At 41.6% G+C, this 25,320-nt stretch overlaps 1 protein-coding gene across 1 annotated transcript in view; it reads left to right on the top strand.

Annotated features, from left to right (window-relative positions):
• cntn2 (contactin 2) overlaps positions 1-25,320 on the top strand; it is a 238,666-nt gene that overhangs the window by 125,942 nt on the left and 87,404 nt on the right. The window contains exons 5-6 of the mRNA XM_072278769.1: positions 3,141-3,236; positions 8,069-8,278. Coding sequence (XP_072134870.1) covers positions 3,141-3,236; positions 8,069-8,278 — 306 coding nt within the window. The remainder of the gene's footprint in view (positions 1-3,140; positions 3,237-8,068; positions 8,279-25,320) is intronic.

The raw sequence follows: 25,320 nt of genomic DNA, 5'->3' as shown, positions 1-25,320 counted from the left end.
CAACAACGGTGGTCGACCAGACGCTCCACACGAGTCCGTCTCCATCTCTTCTCCTCGCCAAACACCCTAGACCTCGGACTCCTGCTCAGGGTCCAACCCCACTAGCAGACTCGCAGCACCTGGTCCATCCACTGTCTCTCTCTCCCACCTTCTCCCCAAAAAACCTGCGCATCACGCTGACTTACAGACACCAGAAAGCATAACATCCATCCCAATTGGTTTGTTCACCCTCTTATCAGTAACATAATCCAAACAAACTGCTAGTGGGAGGACTTTCTCAGCAGTTAACATAACAAAGAATTCATTTCAATTATAACATAACAAAGAAGCCATTTTAATTAGACTACGCAGTAACATAGCAGAAGAAACCCCTTACACTCATACAAAGTTAACATCATACAAATTTCACCTCATACATTGTACTGCTGATGCCAAACAACAAATTTTTACCTCATACAAAGTTAACATCATACAAATTTTACCTCATACATTGTACGGCTGATGCCAAACAACAAATTTTTACCTCACACAAGACAGTGATAATAAACCTGATTTGGATTCTGGTGCTAAATCCCATTGCTCTCTTGATAAGATGAAGACAGATGAAAGTATGTACTGGAAAACAATACCTTACTGCATGAGTTCTTGGCAAATGGAAAATCTCCTGTGGGATCTGCAAAGGGCATTATCAAACATTTGGCTGCGTGTCCTACTTCATAACAGCTGAGAAGGAAATTATTTTGATCACAATCTGTAAACTTGGCATCCTGAATTCCTGTCATGGTGAAAGAGTTGACCACCAACCTGCCTCCCGGCCCCATAACACCAATCATACCCGCTCCCTTATCATTGGCTCATATCCCCACCAGATATCATGTAGGTATACCAGTTCATCTCTTTCAGTGATTCAGGGCAGCACAAAAGCATAGTGGTTAGCGTAAGATTTTACAATACATGTGACCAGGGTTCAATTCCCGCCAGTGTTTATAAGGAGTTTGTGTGTTCGCCCCGTGGCTGCATGGGTTTTTCTGGGTTCTCTGGTTCCCTCTCACAGTCCAAAGACATACTAGTTGGTAGGTTAATTGGTCAGTGTAAATTGTCCCGTGATTAGACTAGGTTTAAATCGGGGGTTACTGGGCGGCCTGGCTTGATGGGCCGGAAAGGCCTATTCCACGCTGTATTTCAACAAATAAATAAATAAACATCGTCACCATCTCATAATCACTGGAGATACACAAGACTCCAGCTGCAGTGGCCTGGAGCAACAAACAACCTTTTGGAAGATTGCATCTGCTGGCTGAGCAACATTTATGAGGAGGAAGGAATTGACAATGCTTTGGGCCGAAACTCTCCATCAGAAAACCTAGTGCTTATACCTGAAATGTTGACAATTCCTTTTCCCCGTACACAGATGCTGCTCAACCCACAGAGTCAAGCAAATTGTTTGTTGTTTGTTGTCATAACAATTATTGGGTAGATTAACCCGTCTTTCGGATCCCTTAAGTATTGAGGTCAGCAAAGAATGTCCTTCAAAGGTGACGGCCTCTGAAATCTAAAATCACTGCTTAGTGACATCATTTTGTTCTGGAGTTGGGATTATATCCAGTCACTCTTCTGTTACTATTCTGAAGAGATCCAGGCCATGCTCTCTTCTTATTACTGCCATTGTGAAGAAGATACAGGAGCCTCAGGTCTCACACCTTAGGAACAGTTATTACTCATCGAACATCTGTCTCCTAAATCAGCGTGGGTAACTTTACTCACCTCAACTCTGAACTGATTGCACAACCTATGAACTCACTTTCAAGGTCTCTACAGCTCATGTTCTCAACTTGTTTGTTTGCTTTATTTATTTATTTATTCATTCATTCATTATCTATCTATGTATTATCTATTATTTATTTATCTGTCTATCCATCTATCTGTTTATTTATCTATTTATCTATGTATGTACTTTATTTATTTATTGGATTTGCACAGACTGTCTTTTGTATATGGGTTGCTTGACAGTATTTGTCTGTGTGTGAGTTTTTCATTAATTCCATTGTATTTCTTTGTTCTGCTGTGAATGTCTGCAAGAAAATGAATCTCAGGGTAGTATATGGTGACCTATACTGTATGTACTTTAATAATAAATTTGCATTGAACTTTGAACATGGTTAAACCACATGGCAGAAAGATTAACCGAGAGCCAACTCACGGCAGTCACAACTGGGTTTTCATCCATCCCTCTGCTCCAAGAGAAACAGTCTCTATTGATCCCAAACAGGACTCCTCAATCACCTCAAAATAAATAGAGCTGAGTGCAAGTCATCCTTGACCCTGAGACGCCTGACAATATTCTGCGATACGTCCACAGCATAATGATTAGATTATGAGAACACTCAATCCTGTTTTATTGTCATTTAGAAATGCATACATGCATTAAGAAATGATACAATGTTTCTCAAGAGTGATATCACAGAAAACAAGACAGACCAAAGATTAACACTGACAAAACCACATAAATATAACATTTAGTTACAGCAGTGCAAAGCAATATGATAATTTGATAAAGAACAGACCATAAGCACTGTAAAAAAAAAGTTCTCAAAGTCCCGAGTCGATCGACTCCCGAGTCCCCGATAGCAGGCGGCAAAAGGGAGAAACTCCCTGCCATAAACCTCCAGGCACCGTTAACTTGCCGATGCCTTGGAAGCAGCCGACCCCAGCCGACCCTGAGTCCATCCATCCGAAAACTCCAAGCTTCCGAGCAGCCTCTCCGATACAGCCTCCCGAGCGCCATCCTCTGCCGAGCGCCTTCAACCTCTCCCTGGCCACTGAAACACGCAAAGCCGAGGATTTCGGGGCCTTCAGCTCCGGAGATTCCGGTTACCACACAGCAGCAGCGGTAGTTCAGTAGCAACATCAGAAGTTTTCCATATGTTCCGCTGTGCTCTCACGTCTGTCTCCGTCAAATCAAGATTGTGCACAGTCCCCTACTTGACAAATAACAGATATTCATCACCGAAGTGGCCGCGTGCGCTACTGTCGCACCACCATCTACCCCCACCCCGCCCCCGGGAGGATGAGGAGAAGTGTGACAAGCATCGTTGAAATTTCTCGCTGACGCATACTTAACTCACTTTTTTTATTGACAGATCTTTCCCAGTTTTCAACAGAGGAGCGGGATCTTATAAAGGTACAGGAAGGGGCAGGAGTCGTTCTACCTTGCAACCCATCCCCACATTATCCAGGTAATCACTGTACAACGTAAACCGCATTCCTTTCAATGGTTTATTGTAATTTGGATGTATGGAGCCAATCAAAAACCACGGAATTCCTTGACGACTTTGGCCTTTTCTCAAGCTTTAAAAGAAAAAGAGCCTTTATATTAACATAGTTTCCTTCACAACCTGAAGGTACGTCAAGGTTCTTTAAAATATTTCCAATTTGTTTAGAAGTGTAGTCACTGGTGTTGTACAGGGAATGCAGAATATGCTACAAATCCCACAGATAGTAATTAGCAACCCTTACATTGAGGAATGGATTCTGGACAGGACACGTATTCACTCATCTGAAAGTAACTCTTTGGGAAATTAAACAGATTGGTGTAACAGCACATCTGAAAGTCAGTCCTGCTGACAATGCAGCACTTCCTAGGTCTGCAATACCCTGCTACGTACACTTGCCCTACATGTTTCCTTGACTAAGCACCTTGGTTCATTTATCAGAGTGTTTAAGTCTGAAAGTAAATCACACAAAAAGCCATTTATTTGCTCCTACCAACAAAATACAGTAAACTCCACAACAGAAACCCAGTAAAATTCTTAGCATCTCAAGTGAAGATTCTAAACTCCCCAGCCTAGGTCATGACACAACATGACTTTTTATTTGCTACAGAGTGGCAAAGGCATTGACTCAGATTGCTCGTGTCAAATTTTAGAGTATATTTTAAACAAATAGAAGAATCGGTTAAAAAAAAGGATCTAGTGCTTTCCTACCAGATATGACAGACAATCTTTTCTCAGGCTTCCAGCCGGGTACAGGTATCAATTATAACTGACATTTCAATGACAAACTCTGCCATCTTCTTCAGGAATTCTTCAATGTACCGAATGTTGAAAAGATTAGATGGGATGGATGTGGAGACAATGTTTCCTGTGGTTGGGGTATCCAGAACTAGAGGGCAACCTCAAAATTAAGGGGCAACCCTTTAGAACAGAGGTAAGGAGAAATTGTTTTAGCCAAAGAGTAGTAAACCTGTGGAATGCTCTGTCACAGACTGTGGTGGAGGCCAAGTCCGTGGCTAAATTTAAGGCGGAAGTTAATAGTTTCCTGATTGGTCAAGACATCAAAGGATATGACGAGAAGGCAAGTGTATGAGGTTGAGTGGGATCCGGGATCAGTCATGATGGAGTGGCAGAGCAGACTCAATGGGCTGAATGGCCTAATTCTGCTCGTATGTCTTACGGTCTTATTAATGGTGCCTGGGCATGTCGAAATCTGGAAAGATTGGTGTTTATATTGCATCTTTCATAACATTGTGAAATCGTGGTCAATAAATTACTTTCAAAGGGTAGTTGTAAAGTCCAAAAAGTGCAAATTACTTAACTAGCTCCCATAACTAGCAAGATGTAATGCAGATCATCTGATTTTTTTTTGTATCATTTGATCTTAAAGAGGTAATAAAATTGCAAGGGGCATGGAGAGGGTGAATGCACATAGTCTCTTTCCCAAGGAAAGGGAACCTCAAATTGGGGGGTATAGCTTAAAGCTGAGAGGGAAATGATTTAAATGTGACCTGAGTGGCAACATTTTTCACAAGAAGGTGGCATGTATATGGAATGAGCTGCCAAAGACAGTAGTTGAGGTACAATAGTGTTATTTAAAATATATTTGGATACGTATACGGATAGGAAAGCTTTAGCGAGATACATGCCAAACTTGGCCATTTGGAACAAGCTTAGGTGGGTATCAAAGTTGGCACAGAGTCGGCCTGAAGTGCAGGTTTCTGCACTTTATTACACTATGACTCTACAATTATATTGGCAGTAGTTTGGCAGATTTCATTGGTTGTAGAAATTACTGGAATAAGGACATTCCATCCATCAGAAAGGGTGGGAATGTTTGCTAATGACCGCACATTCGATTTCTTTCCAAGTCCACAAAATATGAAGCAGTCCATGCCAACATATAAAAAGGCCTAGACTCATTGCAATTTGGACAAAGTTATCACATCTTGCAAGTGTCAAGCAATGGCCAACTCCTGTATTCCTTGGTCTCCATCCTCATCATTCCCATCACCAATTCCCACATCACTGACAACCAAAATTTTAACTGGAGCAAGTTTAATAATACTATAGATAGACAGATACTTTACTGATCCCAAAGGAAATTAGAGTGTCACAGTAGCATTACAAGTGCACAGATATACAAATATTCGAAAAGAAGTAAGGAAGAATAAAAAATAATTTACCTTAAAAATAAGATTTACAAATCAAAGATTACAAGATTTACAAGATTTCAAGTTCACACTGATAAGATGGTAGTGCAAGGATTACTGTAATATTATACAGAAATGGGTGCACATTCACATTCTATAACTACTAGAGCAGATCCTTAGACTATTATTCTGTAGTCAGTCCTTCATCTTTTGAATTCTCACAGTCTTTTGGCTGTAAGATATAAATTAAGAGTGTGATTTAATACTCTCCACTAGCCTGGATAAGTGTAATTTAACATCTGAAGACATGCAACACCCTCTAGGTCAAAACAGTTTGGTTAATAAGTGTCAATCCACCACACTGAACATTTCCTCTCTCCAACAACAGCTGCAGTGTCTAGCATCAACAGGATAAATAGCAGCAACTTGGCAAGGCTTTTTCCAATCGTTCCTTCAAAACTCCCATTCCCACACCAACAAGTCTATCCATGGCCTCTTCTACGGCCACAGTGAGGCCAGATGCAGGGTGAAGGAGCAACACCTCCTATTCTGTCTTAGTATCTCCAACATGATGCCATCAGCATCGAGTTCTCTAAGTTTCAGTAATCTCTATGTTCCTTGTTTACCCTCCCCCCACCCACCCACTTTGTTTTAGCTCTTACCAGTGGCCTTCTCTCTATTTTGCTTCCACTATTCTGCCTACATGAACTGCCCACCACCTCCCTCTGGTTTCACATCTCCTTCTCTTTATTCCGTGGTCCACTGTCCTTTCCTTAGATTCCTTCTTTTTCAAGCCCTTTACTTCTTCCACCTATCACCTCCCAGCTTTTCTCATTATTCCTTTTCATTTGCCCCTCACCCACCCACCTATCTTCCCCCTCACCTGGACCCATCGATTTCCTGACTACCTCTGCTTCTCCCCCTTGCCCTACCTTTTTTTTTATTCTGGCTTCTGCCCCCTTCCTTTCCAGTTCAGCTGAAGTGTCTCTGCCCAAAACGTCAACTGCCTATTTCCCTCCATAGATGCTGCCTGACCTGCTGATTTCATCCAGCATTCTGGGTGTGTTGTTCAAAACCACCAACATCAGCACTTTATCAGTCCGCAGATGCATGGACTTTGCAACACTTGCTATTTTCCTTAAAGTTTCACACCATCCTGACCTAGGTATATCAGTTAATGCATCATCAGATTAAGAACAAGTGATCTACTGTGCAGACAAACATAAACCACGTGCCTTGTTAAATGCAGCCAGTTGACAGTGGAGGAAACAGAAATCTCATTCAGGCTGCATATCGTGCTTTCAATAAGTGGTCACACGCAGTTCCCTGTTCCGTCCTTGTTGAATTCCCCGTGTTTTATTTTCCCTTATTTTGACCATAGCGGCGCACATCAGTGGCAAACCCCATTATTCACTGCCAATCCCTAACCCCCTTGAAGCAGAATGGCTTGCCAGACCATTTCAAAAGGCAGATTCAAGTTTCAAGATTGTTTAATGTCATTGCCAGCACACAAGTGTGAAGGGGAATGGAATAATTGTTGCTCCAAATTTGATGCAGCACAAAAAAACCACAATCAGCTAAAGAACATGATCATAAAAAATCCAATAAATGTAAATACATAAGATAATAATGTCAATCATATTTAGACCGCATAATTCAAGGGTTGTAGTTTTCCATCCCAGAAGTACAGCCAAAATATTAATCAAAATCTGACTGTCTCATTGTTCATCCCACTTAATCAGCAATCTGTACTCCCTCATGAATTTACCCAGATTCCCTTGAATGCATCTGTGCTATTGATCTTCTCTGCTTCACAAGATAGCGAATTGCACATTCTAACGCACTCAGTGAAAAGAAGACTCTTTGGAATTCTCCATTGGATATATTTTCAACCATCAAGGGCATCTTGCCCATCGCTTCACAAGAGAAAATATTTCATTATTTCAAAACCCTTCATTATTTTAAAGACTGTTATTATGTCAACTTGTAATCTTTTCAATGTTAAGGTGGAGATCCTGCCAACTCTATCCATCAATCAATAGTTATAATTCTCACGCCAGGAATATTGTCAACCTCTGAAATCTTTTCTGCACCTTTATTGCATTAAAGATTGGAAACTCCAGCATCTGCATTTCTCCTTTCCAATACCAATATTGAGGATTTCCTGAAGTCCTTTGTTCCTTCTCTTTATTTTTCCTTATTGGGAAGCCTGGTCCCACTTCTGAGGATTTAGAGATTTGACAGAGGTGTTCAAAATGAAGAGGGCCTTCGATAATGCAAAGCAAAAGAAATTTACCTCTAGTAGGAGGTTCAAAAACCTGGCGAGACTTCAAAAATAGAAAAAAAAACACTGTGCGAGGGACAAGCAGAATGTTTATCATAATCTCAGTAGTTATGATCTTCCGTGCACGGCATAAAAGAGTGTCAGAAACAGATTCAATACGAACTCTCAAAAGGGAATTGGATAAGCATATCAAAAGGAAACATTTACAGAAGTATAGGGATAACGTAGAGGTAGTGGGATCACTTGAGTACAGTAATTCCATGATTCACTTATCATCCTCGTCTAAGCTCCTTAATCTAACTTACCTTAAGTGCTGCCACAATGATCCATTTGTCTTTTAATGTTGGTTTGCACTACAGGCCCTTCATATCGTTGGTTTATCAGTGAAATCCCAAACTTCATTATACCGGATGACCGGCGCTTCATCTCACAAGTGACAGGGAACTTCTACGTCGCCAGAACAAAGACTTCAGATACAGGGGCTTATTCCTGCTATCTCACCAGCCACATCGACTATGCTACGACCAGTGTTTTCAGCAAGTCCATTTCTCTGGCTGTGCAGTCTGTAGGTCAGTACGTGTTATCTTTAATAAATAAATTCCAGTGTTTGCCAGTTGTTTTGTTGGTGCTGATCACTTGCCAGAGTTTGAGGTTAAAACAAGGTGCATTCTAAGGGTGGAATCAAATCAGATGTTATCTGTGAACCCCAGGGAGGTTATTAGTAGTTATTACCCCTCAACCATCAGGCTCTGCAACCAATGGGGATAACTTCCCTGAACTTCACTTGCCCCATGACTGAACTGTTCCCACAACCTATGGGCTCACTTTTGAGGACTCCTGAACTTACATTCTCAATATTTATTGTTTATTTATTTATTATTCTTATTTATTTTTTCTTTCTTTTTGTATTTGCACATGTTGCTGTATTTTGCACACATCCTGTTGGTGTGGTCTTTCATTGATTCTATTATAGTTATTAGATTTATTGAGTATGCCGACAAGAAAATGAACCTCAGGTTTGTATTTTCTCATCTAATTTACTTTGAAATTTGAACTTTAGGTGAATGGAGAACTACATCTAATCAAATTGAATGTTGGAATACATTTAAGGGGCTGAATGGCCTCCATCTGCTGCCTCAGAGAGTTAGATTTCAAAGTGGAACCCCAAAATGAAAGCTAAACTTGACAATGGTAAAGTCTTGGCCATGGAAGTAGTTAGTTCCGACATTATTCTAAATGCACAGCTATCCATGTGAAGGTGAAATCTGAAGATGAATGTCAGAGGAGGAGAGACAGACAAACAGAGAGAGACAGAGACTGACAGACAGGTACCGTCAGGGGGTCGGAAAGACCTTATGATTTTGAAACCATGGATACTAAAATACTTCCTGTACCTAATAAAGTGGCCATTGAGTGTATGTTTGTGGTTTTCTGCTGCTGTAGGCCATCTACTTCAAAGTTGTTTTCACTCACAGAATTAGATGATTACTGGATGATTTTTGTTTTTCACACCATTCTCTGTAAACTCTAGAGACAGTTGTGTGTGAAAATGCCGGGAGGTCAGCAGTTTCTGAGATACTCTAACCACCCTCTCTGACACCAACAATCATGCCATGGTCAAAGTCACTTAGGTCACATTTCTGCCCCATTCTGATGTTTGGTCTGAACAACAACTGAACCTCTTGACTATGTCTGCACACTTTTAAGCATTGATTTCCTGCCACATGATTGGCAGAGTAAAATTTGCATTTCAAGCAGGAGTACAGGTGTACCTAATAAAGTGGTCACTAAATGTAAGTTACGTAGTTATTAGCAGAATGCTGTTTCTGAACTTTGCTGGGCAAAATTGGTTGCTGAATTTTCTGTGTTGCTACAGAGAGCGCAATTCAAAAATACTTCATTATTAGTGAAGCACTTATTGTGAGATTATAAAAGATGGTATACAAATCAAAGTCTCTCTACACTGCTGTGCAAGATATTGGTGAGACTGCACTTGGAAAACTGTGTGCGGTTCAGGTTGCCTATTTGCCGGAAGGATGTCATTAAGTTGCAATGTGTGCAGAGAAGTTTCACAAAGATGTTACTGCATCTGAAGGTCTTGAGTTGTAAGCAAAGATGTTTTTCCCCCCTGGAGTGTTGGAGGCTGCAGGATGACTTTGTGGAGTATATAAAGTCATGAAAAACATTGGTAAGTTGAATGGTTACAGTTCTTTTATCACCGTATGGGAGTCTCAAACCAGAGCTATGAGGTGAGAGGGGAAAGATCTAGAGGTAACCAGAGAGACAAGTTTTACGCACAGTGGAACGAGTTGCTAAACAAAATGGTAGAGCCATTTCAATGTAAAATTTAAGAGACACCTAGACAGGTTCAAGGATCGGAAAAGTTTGGATGGATACAGGCCAAAAGCAAATAAATGGAACTAACTCAGCTAGGCATATAGGAGGAGCAGAGGGATCTGGGGGTACTGTCCACAGATCCCTGAAAGTTGCCTCACGGGTAGATAGGGTAGTTAAGAAAGCTTATGGGGTGTTAGCTTTCATAAGTCGAGGGATAGAGTTTAAGAGTCGTGAGGTAATGATGCAGCTCTATAAAACTCTGGTTAGGCCACACTTGGAGTACTGTGTCCAGTTGTGGTCGACTCACTACAGGAAGGATGTGGAAGCATTGGAAAGGTTTCAGAGGAGATTTACCAGGATGCTGCCTGGTTTAGAAAGTATGCATTATGATCAGAGATTAAGGGAGCTACGGCTTTACTCTTTGGAGAGAAGAAAGATGAGAGGGGACATGATAGAGGTATACAAGATATTAAGAGGAATAGATAGAGTGGACAGCCAGCGCCTCTTCCCCAGGGCACCACCGCTCAGTACAAGAGGACATGGCTTTAAGGTAAGGGGTGGAAAGTTCAAGGGGGATATTAGAGGAAGGTTTTTTACTCAGAAAGTAGTTGGTGCATGGAATGCACTGCCTGAGTCAGTGGTGGAGGCAGATACACTAGTGAAATTTAAGAGACTACTAGACAGGTATATGGAGAAATTTAAGGTGGGGGGTTATATGGGAGGTAGGGTTTAAAGGTCAGCACAACACTGTGGGCCGAAAGGCCTGTAGTGTGCTGTACTATTCTATGTTCTATGTTCTATGTTGTCATGGACATAAGACCATAAGATATAGGGGCAGAATTGGGCCATTTGGCACACTTCTTTCAGAACCCAGGGGTGTGGGCCATCTGGTCCAGGTGACTTATCTCCATTCAGACCCTTCAGTTTCCCAAGCACCTTCTCCCTAGTAATGGCAACTTCACACACTTCTGCCCCTGACACTCTCAAACTTCTGGCATACTGCTAGTGTCTTCTAGAATGAAGACTCATGCAAAATACTTATTAATTTCATCCAACATTTCCTTGCCCCCATTACTAACTGTCCAGCATCATTTTCCAGTGGTCCAGTATCTACTCTTGCCTCTCTTTTACACTTAATATATCTGTAGGAACTTTTGGTATCTGCTTTAATATTATTGGCTAGCTTACTTTTATATTCCATCTTTTCCTTCTTTATGGCTTTTTAGTTGCCTTCTGTTGGTTTTTTAAAGCTTCCCAATCCTCTAACTTCCCATTCATTTTTGCTTTATTATATGCCCTCTTTTAAGTTGGCTTTGACTTCTCTTGTCAGCCACAGTTGCATCATTTTGCCTTCAGAATACTTCCTCTTCTTTGGAATGTATCTATCCTGTGTCTTCTAAATTGCTCACAGAAACTCCAGCCATTGCTGCTCTGCTGTCATTCCTACCAGTGTTCCCTTCCAATCAATTTTGTTTAGTTCCTCTCTCATGCCTCTGTAATTTCTTTTACTCCACTGTAATACTGACACATCTGATTTTAGCTCCTTCTCAAATTGCACAGTGATTTCTGTCATATTATGATCACTGACTCCGAAGGGTTCGTCTACCTTAAGCTCTCTAACCAATTCTGGTTTATTGCTCAACGTCCAATAGCTCATCCCCATGTGCACTCAACCTTCAGCTGCTCTAAAAAGCCATCTCGTAGGCATTCTAGAAATCCCCCTCTTGGGATCCAGCACCAACCTAATTTTCAGAATCTATCTGCATATTGAAATCCCCTAGGACTGCTGTAACATTGCCCTTCTGACATGCATTTTCTATCTTCCATTGTAATTTGTAGATCACATCTTTGTTACCATTTAGAGGTCCGTGTACAACTCCCATCAGGGTCTTTTTACCCTTGCAGCTTCTTAGTTCTTCCCACAGCAATTCTACAAATTCTGATCCTATGTCACCTCTCCAATGATTTGATTTCATTTTTTTACCAACAGAGCCACCCCATTGCTTCTGCCTACCTGCCTAGCCTTTCAATACAATGCATATCCCTGGACATTAAGCTCCCAGCTATAATCTTCTTTCAGCAATGATTCAGTGATGCCTACAACATCATACATGCCATTCTCTAACGGTGCTACAAGTTCATCTACCTTGTTCTGTGTACTGCATGGATTCAAATATAATACCTGTATTCATTATCCTTTTCGATTTTGTCCCCCTTTTACATTACAACTCATCCTGTTGACTGCAATTTTGCCCTATCAACAGCCTCTCCTCACTACACATTGCCTCTGTTTGTAAACTAGCGACCTCATCCTCAGTCCCATCACTCTGGTTCCCAACCCTTGCCAAATTAGTTTAAACCCCGCCCCCCCCCCCCCCAAACAGCTCAGGCTAATCTGCCCACAAGGACATTCTTCCCCCTTTGGTTCAAGTGTAACTTGTTCCTTTTGTACAGGTCGTGCCTTCCCCAAAACAGATGTCAATGATCAGAAATCTGAAAACTTTCTCCCTGCACCAGTTCCTCAGCCACCTATTCATCTGCGAAATCATCCTATTCTTAACCTCATGGCAAAGGCAGCAATCCAGAGATTACTACCCTGGAGGTCCTGTTTCTCATCTTTCTACCCAGCTCCTAAAATCTCTCTTCCGGACCTCCTCACCTTTTGTCATTGGTGCCAATATGTGCCAAAACTTCTGCCTGCTTACCCTCCCTCTTTAGAATGCCATGGACCTGATCTGAGACTTCCCTGACCGTGGCACCAGGGAGGCAACATGGCATCCAGGTGTCTCTACCACGCTCACAGAATCTGGTCTCTATTCCTCTAACTATGGATTCTCCTATCACTACTGCAGTCCCCTTCACCTCTCTTCTCTTCTGAGCCATTGCACCAGACCAGGTGCCAGAATGCCAGTCGCTGCAGCTCCCCTGGTAGGTCATCCCCTTCAACAGTATACAAAGTGGAATACTTATTATTGAGGGGAATGGCCACAGGGGCACTCTTCACTGGCTGCCCATTTCCCTTCCTTCTCCTGACGGTTACCAGTCTCCTGTAACCTAGGAGTGACTACTTCCCTGTAGCTCCTGTCTCTCACTTCCTCCGTGTCCCATATGCGGCAAAGGTGTCTGAGCTGCAGCTCCAGTTCCTTGAGATGTTCTCTGAGGAGCTGCAGCTCGGTGCACCTAGTGCAGATGTGGTTACCTGGGAGACTGGAGATCTCCCAGAATTCCCACATCTCATACACAGAACAAATCACAACCCCTGGAGGCATTCTCCCTGCACTAACTGCACCCTAACAGACGAGGAATGTAGAACAAAGAAGAAGAAGAAAGTTACCAGATACTTACCTCGCCCAAGCCTAATGAACCAAAGCCAATCCAACACTGGCCCCCCTCTCACAATGGCTGGTCCACTTGCCCCTGCCTTATTTTTATTCGCCCATCCTAATGAATCCCATTCACTGACATATTGGGACAAAGAGTCTGTTAAGGCCTAATGCTCCACAACTCATCACCATTTTGCTTTAAAAAACACAGAGAAGCATGAATGTAAACTGAAGATTGTACATCTACCTATCACATTAATAGTCTCTGTATTGAAATAAAGAGAATTTGACTAGCCAGTGAAACTATATGGGGAATAACTATTATGAGAGGAATATAGTGAAAAACAGCACAACAAGCAAGCACACACACAGTGGTTGGTAAGATTAGTGGTACTGGTTAATTAAACAGATGGAACATAAATTCTCAAAAAGATACCAGACGTCAAAAATCTGCCAGATGCTCTACTATTATGCTCCATCTGTCGGGGCTTTTTTTTACCCATTTTGTTCTTGACCTAGTAATTGAACACTCTTCATGTATGAAGAGTATTTTGAGATGTATGCATGTGTGTTTATTTATTGTGGCTTCAGGCTGTGGAGCTTAAGGCTGGGCTGAAATACAACATCAAAATCCGAACCTTAGCTAAGTTATCAACAATCTGTTTCTGTGCCGATCCATGCTGGCTGTGCTATGAAATTATTCATAAGGAAGTTTTCACAACACATTAAGTAAACAATAGTTAGTCAATACCCAGTGACTGTTGCCACGGCTGCAGCTGTGGTGTTTTGTTGTCTGCATTCTAGTTAGTGATCACAATATCAATAATTTGAAATTCTCAGAAGTTGTACAGTGTTTAAGTGAAATAAAGATCTGGGAAAATCAAATAAAATAATTCCTCACACATTTTGAATCTGTAAAGATCTAGTGTGCATTTAGTGAAGTCTGCATTTCTGAAATATTTAACAATAATAATCATAGCATCTGAAAGACCCAGATCATTAGTTCATATCAAGCTACAGTAAATACCTACCGATATTTGCTTGTCCGTTGAAGGTACCATCTAGTAAGCTGTGCAGTCACATTTCAAAGTGTATGTATTTCCTTTGAAACAGTGGGTATTATTTTTCTTGCTTGAAGGTTTAGAAGACATAGTCAGAAACTGGATGTGTAAGTTTTTTTTTATTGATGTAGCTCTGTGACATTCTCTCATGAGTTTGGAGTTGGGGCATGCATTGAAAGTAAGGCCACCATGTTGTTCCAGCAATGCAAAGTCTTCCTTACAACACCAGATCTCAGAGCCAAACCAGAGGCAGGGAGATTTTTCCCTGGAGCATAAGAGGCTGAGCAGTGATCTTCACAAACACAAGAAAATCTGCAGATGCTGGAAATCTAAAACAACACACATAAAATACTGGAGGAACTCAGTGGGCCAGGCAGAATCTACGGAAATGAGTAAACAGTCAATGTTTTGGTCCAAGACCCTTCATCAGGACTCCTCATGAACGGTCTCAGCCCGAAACGTCGACTGTTTACTCCTTTCCATAGATGATGCCTGGCATTTATGTATGTGTTGCTGAGGAATGATCTTATAGAACAGGGGTTCCCGAACTTTTTTATGCCCTGGACCAATACATTAAGCAAGGGGGTCCATGGACCCCAGGTTGGGAACCCCTGATATAAAAGTATATAAAATCATGAAGGTGAACAGTCATAGTCTTTTTTTCCCAGGGTACAGGGGTATAAATCTAGAAGACGTTGAGGTAAGCGGCAAAAGATTTTAAAGAGACCTAAGTGACAACTTTTTCACCAGAGGGTAATGAGTATATGTAACAAGCTCAGAGGAGGCTGTAAAGGCAGCTACATTTATCATCATCATCATCATCATCAATTAACCAGTTGGTAGGTTAATTAGTCATTGTAAATTGTCCCATCATTAGGTTAAGTTTAAATCAGGGTTTGCTGGGTGGTGCAGCTCGAAGGACTGGAAGAGACTGTTCTGCGCTCTATCGCGATAAAGTAAATAAATAAATAAAATCTGAATCTAATACACTCTTCACATTATATTGTCATTATCATCATTATGCGATGTGTTGTATATCATGGCCAGTTGTGGTCTTGACCATGACTGTTCCTGTCAAATTTTTCTGCAGATGTAGTTTGCCATTGTCTTCTTCTGGGCAGTGTCTTTACAAGATGGGCGACCCCAGCCGTTATCAATACTCTTCAGGGATTGTCTGCCTAGTGTCAGTGGTCACATAACCGGGTCTTGTGATGCATACCAGCTGCTCACACAACCATCCACCAGCTATTCCCATGGCTGCTCCTGACCCTGATCAGGGGGGCTAAGCAGGTGCTACACCTTGCCCAAGGGTGACCTGCAGGCTAGCGGAGGGAAGGAGCACTTTACACCTCCTTTGGAAGAGATGTATTTCCACCTCTCCACCCAACATTACAGCATTTTAAAGATTAGATGGGAAGAGTTTAGACTCCAGGAAGCCCTTGGTTAATGGTAAAGTTCCATGGCATAAAAAAGTTGGGAACCCCTGAGTTAGAGGGATATGAATGAAACATAGACAAATGGGATTATCTCAGGGTGAGAACTTGGTCAGCAAAAATGAGTTGGGTGAAAGGGCCTGTTTCTTTTTTTAATTGAGATACAGCATGGAATAAGCCATTCTGGCCCTTTGAGCCATGCCATCCAATAATCCCTTGATTTAATCCTGACCTAATCATAGGACAATTTACAATGACCAATTAGCCTACCAACTAGTATGACTTGGTACGGTGGGAGGAAACTGGAGCACCTGGAGGAAACCCTAGCGGTCACAGGGAGAACGTACAAATTCCTTACAGGCAGCGGTAGGAATTGAACTGGGGTCACTGGTTCAACGGTTAAAGTGTTGTGTTAACTACTACGCTACTGTGCTGCCCTACCATACCATTTCTGTGCTGTACAACTCTATCACTGCAAATAAACCAGAAAAGCCACTTTGTCTAGACTTACACCAATCCTGGAACGTACCTACCATGATATTTGTTGCATTCTTACTTTGAGATTGCATTTCGCTTGTAATGACTAGAGTGTGATGCCAGACAAACATTTCAGAGTCATTTAAGTCATAGTAGATGTCTCCACGATGTGCGGGAAATAATAAATCTGAAATATTTTGTAATTCTATCATGCTCATTGATATCGATGAATTATTAAATCGATATATACACAATATCATTAGTGTTATGCAAGCTGCTCATTTATGTACCTCCAACAAACTGCAATTGCACTTTTATGATGCATTGGTAACATAAAACTGCATTAATAAGTATTCATACTCTGCAATGCATCATTGTTATCTGAAGCACTGAGTCTCATTATTTGACAGATTATTGTTATTATACTGTAAGTGATATTGTACCCTAGTTAAATGACCACAGGTGTGTTACCAGCAGTTATCTGATAGCTTATATAATACAAACCGATCGATTTAGCAAAATATTGCCATTGGCAATGTGAGTGGCTGGCAGAAGGACGAACCATCAACTCTCTCAATGATTTTATTGCCATTATCAAATGAAAGAAAATGAACAAACTAACCTTTCAAATTGTAAGTTGGAATTTCAAATTCGAGGAGGTACAGGAGCCAGAAGACATACACTCAACTTTTTATGAACAGCTGCTTCCCTTCCCCCATCAGATTTATTTATTCATTGATTGAGATACTGTGTGGAATTGGCCCTTCCGGCCCTTGGAGACGTGCTGCCCAGCAACCACCCAGTTTAATTCTACAATTTACAATGACCAATTAACCTGGTATAGGCCCTTCCAACCCTTGGAGACACACCACCTGGCAATCCCCTGATTTAATCCTAGCCTGATCACGGGACGGTTTCCAATGACCAATTACCCTATCAGCCGGTACGTCTTTGGACTGTGGGAGGATACCAGAGCTGCTGAAGGAAACCTGCATGGTCACGGAGAGAACGTACAAACTCCTTACAGGCAGCGGCGGGATTTGAACCTGGGTCACCTGCACTGTAAAGCGTTGTGCTGACCACTACGCTACATGCCACCTTTGAACGGACAATGAAGCAAACCATGAACACTACCTCACTATTTTTGGCTCTCTTTTTTGCACTACTTATTCAATTAAATATGTATATATAATTGTAATTTACAGTTTTTTGATGTATTGCTCTGTACTGCTGCCACAAAACAACAAATATCACACATGCCAGTGATATTAAACCTGATTCTGATTCTGATTCTGAAATTGCTCAGATCGATTCCTCATAACTTACTCACATGCTGTTCCTTCCTCAGTGTTGGATACTGCAGGTACTCATGCAAGAGTATTTGGTGTCTGTACACTGGCTGTTGCATATAGCAATTATTAGTATTGATACATTGGGTAATGGATGTATCAGGTATTAGTGTACAGTATATTGGATATGTTTTCAAAGAAGATTTCCAAGCTTCAAAGTAAATTCATGATCAATGTATATGCCACCATATGCTACCCTGAGATTCATTTTCTTGTGGGCATGCACAGTAGATACGAAGAAACACAATAGAATAAATGAAAGAACTACGCAGTGAGAAAGGACAAACAACCAATGTGCAAAAACAAAAAAAATAATAAATAAATAATGCATAGTGTAATATAGAGAACATGAGCTGTAGAATCAGTTCAGTTCAGTGTTAACGTGAGTAACGTTATCCACTCTGGTTCAAGGGCCTGATGGTTGACAGGTGATAACTGTTCCTGATCCTGGTGGTGTGGAGCCTAAGGCTCCTGTACCTTCTTCCTGACCGCAGCAGTAAGAAGAGAGCACAGCCTGGGTGGTGGCGGCCCTGATGATGAATGCTGCTTTCCTGCAACAGCACTCCTTGTAGATGTGGTCAATTGTGGGGAGGGCTTCGACTGTGATGGGCTGGGCTGTATCTGTTACTTTTTGTAGGTATTTCCATTCAAGGGTATTGGTACTTGTACACAGGATATAGGATGTAGCAAGTAATGATATTGACACACTGGGTATTGAATGTAACAGGTAACAGTACACTGTATATTCTTATGGCAAGTATTGGCACATAGATTAATGGATATGACAGCTATCGGTGCACTGGGTTCTTACCTTTCTCAGGCTGTGGTATTGGTGCATTGGGTGCTGAACATAGCAGGATATCCTGATGCAGGACTTTGACCAGAAACATTAACAATTCCTTCCCCCGCCGCCCCCACAGATGCTGTTCGACCCACTTGAGTTCCCCTTGCGGATTGCTTGTGGATTAACTACTTTGCTGGTTGGCTTTTGTTGCCTTTGATGTTGCTACTACATGCATTTGGGAGCAGGTTGGAGATACATCTCCACCAAAGGAAGGCGTTCCTTCCCTCTGCTGGCCTGCAGGTCACCCTTGGTGTGGCACTTGCTCAGCCCTCCTGATCAGGGTCACATGAAGCCATGGGGGCGGGCAGTGGATGGTCGTACTAGCAGCTGGTGAGTATCATAAGCACTGGTTATGTGACCATTGACAACAGGCCGACCACCTCTGAAGAGAACTGATAATGGCTAGGGTCACCAGTCTCGTAAAGACACTGCCCAGAAAAAGGCAATGGCAAACCACTGCTGTACAAAAATTGGTAAAGAACCGTCATTGTCAAAAGGCCATGATCTCCCATGTCATTGACATGGCATGTAATGATGATAATATGCATGTGAGAGAATTGGTGTAATAGACAGATTCAGATTTTATTTATTTATTTGTTTGTTTGTTTATTGAGAATCTGCGCGGAACAGTCCCTTCCGGCCCTTGGAGCTGCGCCGTCTGGCAACTCCCGATTTAACCCGAGCCTAATCACGGGACAATTTACAATGACCAATTAATCTACCAACCAGTACATCTTTGGACTGTGGGAGGAAACCGGAGCACCCAGAGGAAACCCATGCTGTAACAGGGGCAACGTACAAACTCCACGGAGACGGCGGCGGGAATTGAACCCGGGTCGCCCGTACTGTAAAGCGTTGTGTTAACCACTACACTACTAGGCTGCTCCTGTTAATTTATCGAATGAGTACTGAAACATACAGTGTTTATCAACCAACATGACCTGGGGAAGTGCTGAGGGGCAGCTCACATATTCACCAACATAGCATGCCCGCAATAGATAGTCTATAATTTCAAAAATGATACATAGATATCAGCAAGTTCTGTAATAGTACTTGGTATATCTGAATCATAGGTTTAGTATTTTCTTTTACTTCTGCAGCAAATAACATTGATACATCAAAAGGAAGAGTTGTCCCGACGCATTTGGAATTTTGCTGAAAAGGGGCAATTAATTTTATATAGAATGACATAAAATCTACATCAGAGAAGTCAACCATACAGCAATTCAGCTGATCCATGCAGTTTTTACGTTCCACACAAATCCCCTGTTATCCCTCTACATCTCTACCCATCAGTATAACATCATTAAACTGAGCACTGTTCAGTGCAATGGAAAATGGTTGGCCAATGTTCACAGTGAATAAAAATACAAAAGGCAGCAATTGAAACTTTGAGCAAATCTGACATGTAAGCCTTTTCTGTCCAATTATTGGGGTAACGTTTGCATTGGTAAAATTTGAATTTCAAGATTTCATTCAGCAATTTCTTTCATCCTAGTTAATTAAGAAACAAGTATGTCCTTAATCTGGGATTGGTCCAGATTTAGTGTTTCTTTACGTTCTAGATCCAATCAACAAGCACCTGACAAAAGCAGATAACAACTTCTAGTTTATATTCCTTCCACTCCCTACCCACTCCCTCACCAACCCCCCACACACATACCCAACCTTCTTATTCTGGCTTCTTCCTCCTTTGTCTCCTGTCTCAATGAAGGGTTTCGACCCAAAACATCGACATTTCTTTCCATAGGTGCTGCCTGACCTGCTGAGTTCCTCCAGCATTTTCTGCGTGTTACCCTAACAAAAGGCAATCTCTTGGGTTTACTAAGCTATTTTGCCTGGGCAAACAAAGTAAGACTGCTTATCATTGAATTATTTTTGTTTTTAACCATTGATATCACGTCCTATAATGGATTGGAATTCTGATCACAAATTATTATCTTCTTTATTATTGTTTATAGATTTGGTTCCGGTTGTTAGGATGTCTTTTTTTTGTTTGGTGGTAACACAGTAACAGGCTCTTCTAGCACAGCAAGCCCACACCACCCAGTTACACCCATGTGAACAATTAACTCACTAAACCATATGTCTTTGGAATGTGGGAGGAAACTGGAGCATCCGAGGAAACCCACATGGTCACGGAGAGAACGTACAAACTCCTTACAGACGTCAGCAGGAATTGAACCTTGGTCACTGACACTGCAATGCCATATGCTAACCACTGCACTACCATACCACCCAGCCTGTATGACCAGGTGTGATGTTAATTCCTGTAATTCTTCGCTCACTGAGTGATCAATTACTGCACTTCTAAAGTGACATAACATGAGAAGTGGGAGCAGAAAGTCATTGTCCCTTGGAACTGTTCGAACGTTCATCAAGATCATGGCTGCTTATCTAGTTCTGATGAAGGGTCTCAGCCTGAAACGTCAACTGTGCTTCTTCCTATGGATGCTGTCTGGCCTGCTGCGTTTCACCAGCATTTTGTGTGTGTTGCTTATCTATTATTTTCTGACCCTGTCCCTCTCATCCCTTGATTCCCTGAAGAATTAGAAACTTAATCCCAATATGTAGGAGCACAAACTTGAGAACACATTTGTTCCTTAATTTCTTAGAATGAAGGAAAATGATGAATGAAATCCTGAAGCTCAAACTTAATAAGCGCAAACCTTCTCCCAAATAATTGGATGGAAAGGGCTCACATTCCAGATTTGCTCCAAGTATCAACTGTTGCATTTTTATTCACAGTGAACTTTGCCCAATCAAACTTCAAAGTACATTTTATTCTCAAATTTCAAAGTACATTTACATCAAAGTATGGATGCATTATACAACCTTGGGATTCCACTCCTAACGGGCAGTCTCAAAACAAAGAAACCCAAAAAAATATACAATAAAAGAAAACTGTCAAACAGTCAAAGTGCAGAGAGAAAAAAAACAAATCATGCAAGCAATGAACGCAAGCAGTTAGCATTCTGAACTGAAGTCCACAAAGACAGTTCTGTCCACAGATCCTTTGTTCAGCACAGAGTGGAACAGCGAACCCATCCTTCACCTCTGGTCCCGACACCCTGACCTTTTCAATCTGGCCTGACACCTAAATATTTGTCCAAACATCGGGTTCTGTCGCTTCAATCATTGTCAGTTGTACTGAATTAACTTAGTGACTGAGCCACCTAGCCAGATCCCAGTACCTCTAGTAGAAGCATCAACCCCTTCAGAATTAATCCTTAGCTGGTAAGGGGTTTCAGAAAAACATAACTACCTCTGGTAAGATAGCAGCATGCTCAGACACGGTGGCTTCCAAAGGTGTCAATGTCTTTTGTTAAGCGTATTTTTAATGATTGTAAGAGGCTACGGGACATAAAGGACTTCAAGTATCGCAGGTCTACTCCATCAGCGAGTTGCTCGTTGATGGAGAAACTGTAGGAGCTGGATTTAGTGTGGACTGTGCTGCAGCCTGCTACAGAGAGGTATTGGAGTCAGTGTGCGAAGGCGGTGTGCAGTTGAACAGTGAATGATTGTTTTTGTCACTTTTCTTGTGGTCGTAAAACTCTGATAATATGGGCTGCTGCAAGTCTGGTTTACTGTTTTATTGGTGAACGGTGGATGCATACAGCAGGGGAGCTGCATGGCTTCAGTTATAGTGAGGACCAGGCCTCAAGCTGCAGTGCCATCTGTTTGCAGCGTCCAGGACAGACACGTTGGAGTCAGCGCCGGAGGCATTGGTGCAGCTCTTCAGTGTTCACTCGACAGAAGATAAGCTGTATTCACTTTGACTGCAGACTGCAACAACTTTCTTGGACTCAGGGACTTAGACTATTTTTTTTTGTTTGTGTGTATTTTACAGCTAACTTATATGTCCTGTATGTGCCTTGTGCTGGGTATGACTGTTGGTATTATGTTTTGTACCTTGGCCCTGGAGTAATGCTGCTTCATTTGTTTGTATTAATGTATGGTTAAATGACAATTAAACTTAAACTTTGCTTAAGCTATAAGCATGCAATTCCTGCTATGAGCCGAATTTGATTTCACTGGCATTGAAGTTGGGAAGCTTATGGCTGGGGAAGGCGAAACAGTCTGAGATTGCTACTGCTGATTATTATCTATTGATCTATTGTTACTGTTTGATGAGAGCGGGGACCAGAGTTGGCAATGATGTCCACCTACATTCACAGAGCAGCAGCAGCACACTCTCCTTGAATATCCATCACAACTGACCACTCAGTCAAAATATCAGCATGCTATTACCAGCAGGGGCTGTCTCTTTATTATGACAAAGAGAAATCAACAAAGGAAGACATTGTGGAATTTTCAAAACTTGCCTGTTAGAGATGGATGCTGTTTGAAAACAAATACTGCAGAAATTATCATCCTCCACAGAATCATTTTCCAAAGATAAATAAAGATGAGCAAGATTGTTCCAAAGATCTGAGTTTATTGATCAAGAAAGAAAAGGCTACAGTTACTCTATTAAGAGCTCTTCTCTGCAGTGAGACTGGCCACATCTTTCACAATTTTTAAGTATCATAATAACAAAAGAAGAGCAAATTGGAATAGGCGATCCAACCCCTGGAGCCTGCTTAACCTTTCATTAAGATCATGCTGATCTTTTAACTCCATGCTCTTTTCCTGTACTCAGATATCGTATTCATCTCTTGAGTGCCTCAATGTTAAAAAATGTATTGATTTCTGCCTTGAATATAATGAATTTAACCTCTGGAGATGTGAAAAAAATTCCAAAGTTTAGCTTTCTCCAATTTGAAGAAATTTCCTCTCATCACAATTTCGGATTTTTAAACTTGCGATGGAGGTTAGAAGGAGGGATGATGTTTCTATTGGCTAGGGTGTCTTCCTACTTTGATGACACCTAACCAGTGGGAATATTATCCCTTCATCTGACCTGTCAGGCCCCTTAAGAATTTTTTGTTTGAATAAGATCATTTCTCATTCTTCAGAACTTGAGGTTATTGTGCAAAATCTGTTTAATCTCCCCTCATAAAATTATCCCCCATACTAACAATTAATCTGGTAAACCTTCATAACACTCACAGTACAAGGCATTCTGGGTACTAATTTAACAGGGCCTTGTGTAATTTTATTAAGCAATTTTACACTTGTATCAGATTCTGTGGCAATAGAGGCCATTTCCTCTACTAATTGGTTGTTATACCCAGACATTGACTTCTAGTTATATGTGTACAAAGACACTCAGGTCTCTCCAAACAGTGTTTTAATCCCTTGCCCTTTTACATGTTTTTTTCCCTCCCCAGTGGGTGACCTCACATTTTCCACATTATATTCTATCTATCGTGACTTTGCATGGCTTTTTCATCGTCCTCTCAAATCAGTGTCACCAGAAAACTTGGGTATGTTGCACTGCTAAGGGCTGGGAAGACTATAGCCCCACAAAGTTCCTGCAGTGACTCAACAGGCACAAAAGGAAAATATCTCACCTATTCCTCCTCTCTCTTCCCATTCCCAATCCATTTGCCAATCTGTAGTCTGTGTCATTTTATTAACCCAATCCCACTTGTTCTAATTTTGTGTGATAACCTCTTGCATGGTAAATTACCAAAGGCCTATCGACTATTCACATACAAGACACATTAATTGGCTCGCCCTATCTGTTGTACTTTACAACCTCAAAGGACACTTACAGACTTGCTAAAAGCATGAGATTCTGCAGATGCTGGAAATCCTGAGCAGCACACACAAAATACTGGAGGAACTCAGCAGGTCAGGCAGAATCTATGGAGGACCATAAACAATTGATATTTCTGGCTAAGGCTCTTCATCAGGATTGGAAAGTAAAGGGGAAGGAGCCAGAATAAGAATGGGGGAGAGGAGGTAGTACAAGGTGGCAGGTGATAGGTGAGATCAAATGAGCGGGAAGTGGGGTGGGATGAAATAAGAAGCTGTGAAGTGATAGGTGGAAGAGGTAAAAAGCCAAAGAAGAAGCAATCTAATAGGAGGGGACAGTGGACAATGGAAGGGAATGAAGGAGGAGGGGAACCAGGGAGAGTTGATAGGCAGTTGAGCTGAAGCATGTGCAAAAGAGGACAAACTGTTATAAAAATAATACTGACATATGTTGTAAAGAGCCCTTGAAAATGAGTCTGTAGAGTGCAGAATCTATTCAGAGTGGTGATGAATGAAGTTATCCATGCCAGTTCAGGAACCTGATGTTTAAAGGTTAGTAACAGTTTCCAAACCTGTGATGTGGGACATAAGGCTTCTGTACCTTCTTCTTGACAGTAATAGTGAGAAGAGGGCATGGCCTGGATGGTGGGGGTCTTTGATGACGGGTGCAGCTTTCTTGTGGCAGTGCTCTATGTAAACGTGCTTAACGGTGGCAAGGGCTTTGCCTGTGATGGACTGGGCTGAATCCGTCACTTTCTTCAATCTCCTCCATTCCCGGACATCGGTGCTTCCGTATCAGGCCTTCATGCAAGCAGTTAAAACACCCTCCACTGTGCATTTATAAGAGTTTGTCAAAGTTTTTAGTGACATGAAAAATCAGTGCAAACTTCTGGGAAAGTGGAAGCGCTGTTGTAAGTTCTTTGAGACGACACTTATGTGCTGGTCCCAGCACTTCTTGTGATGCACAGAGGGGCAGGCAACGGAAGCATTCACTTGGTGTCATCAGGAAATATATGGTATTTTTCAATATAAGTGCAGACCTGAGCTATACAACCTCGATTATTAACACACAGACACTGCTAGAAAAGATAACTATTCTCAGGAGGGCATAAGGAGATTTTTTTTTATCCAGTGCTGTGTGTGA

Source organism: Mobula birostris, chromosome 14 (assembly GCF_030028105.1).
Source record: "Mobula birostris isolate sMobBir1 chromosome 14, sMobBir1.hap1, whole genome shotgun sequence".
In the NCBI taxonomy this organism is placed as follows: Eukaryota; Metazoa; Chordata; class Chondrichthyes; order Myliobatiformes; family Myliobatidae; genus Mobula; species Mobula birostris.
The sequence above is the reverse complement of the archived record's forward strand: the minus strand, read 5'-3'. Positions and strand labels throughout refer to the sequence as shown.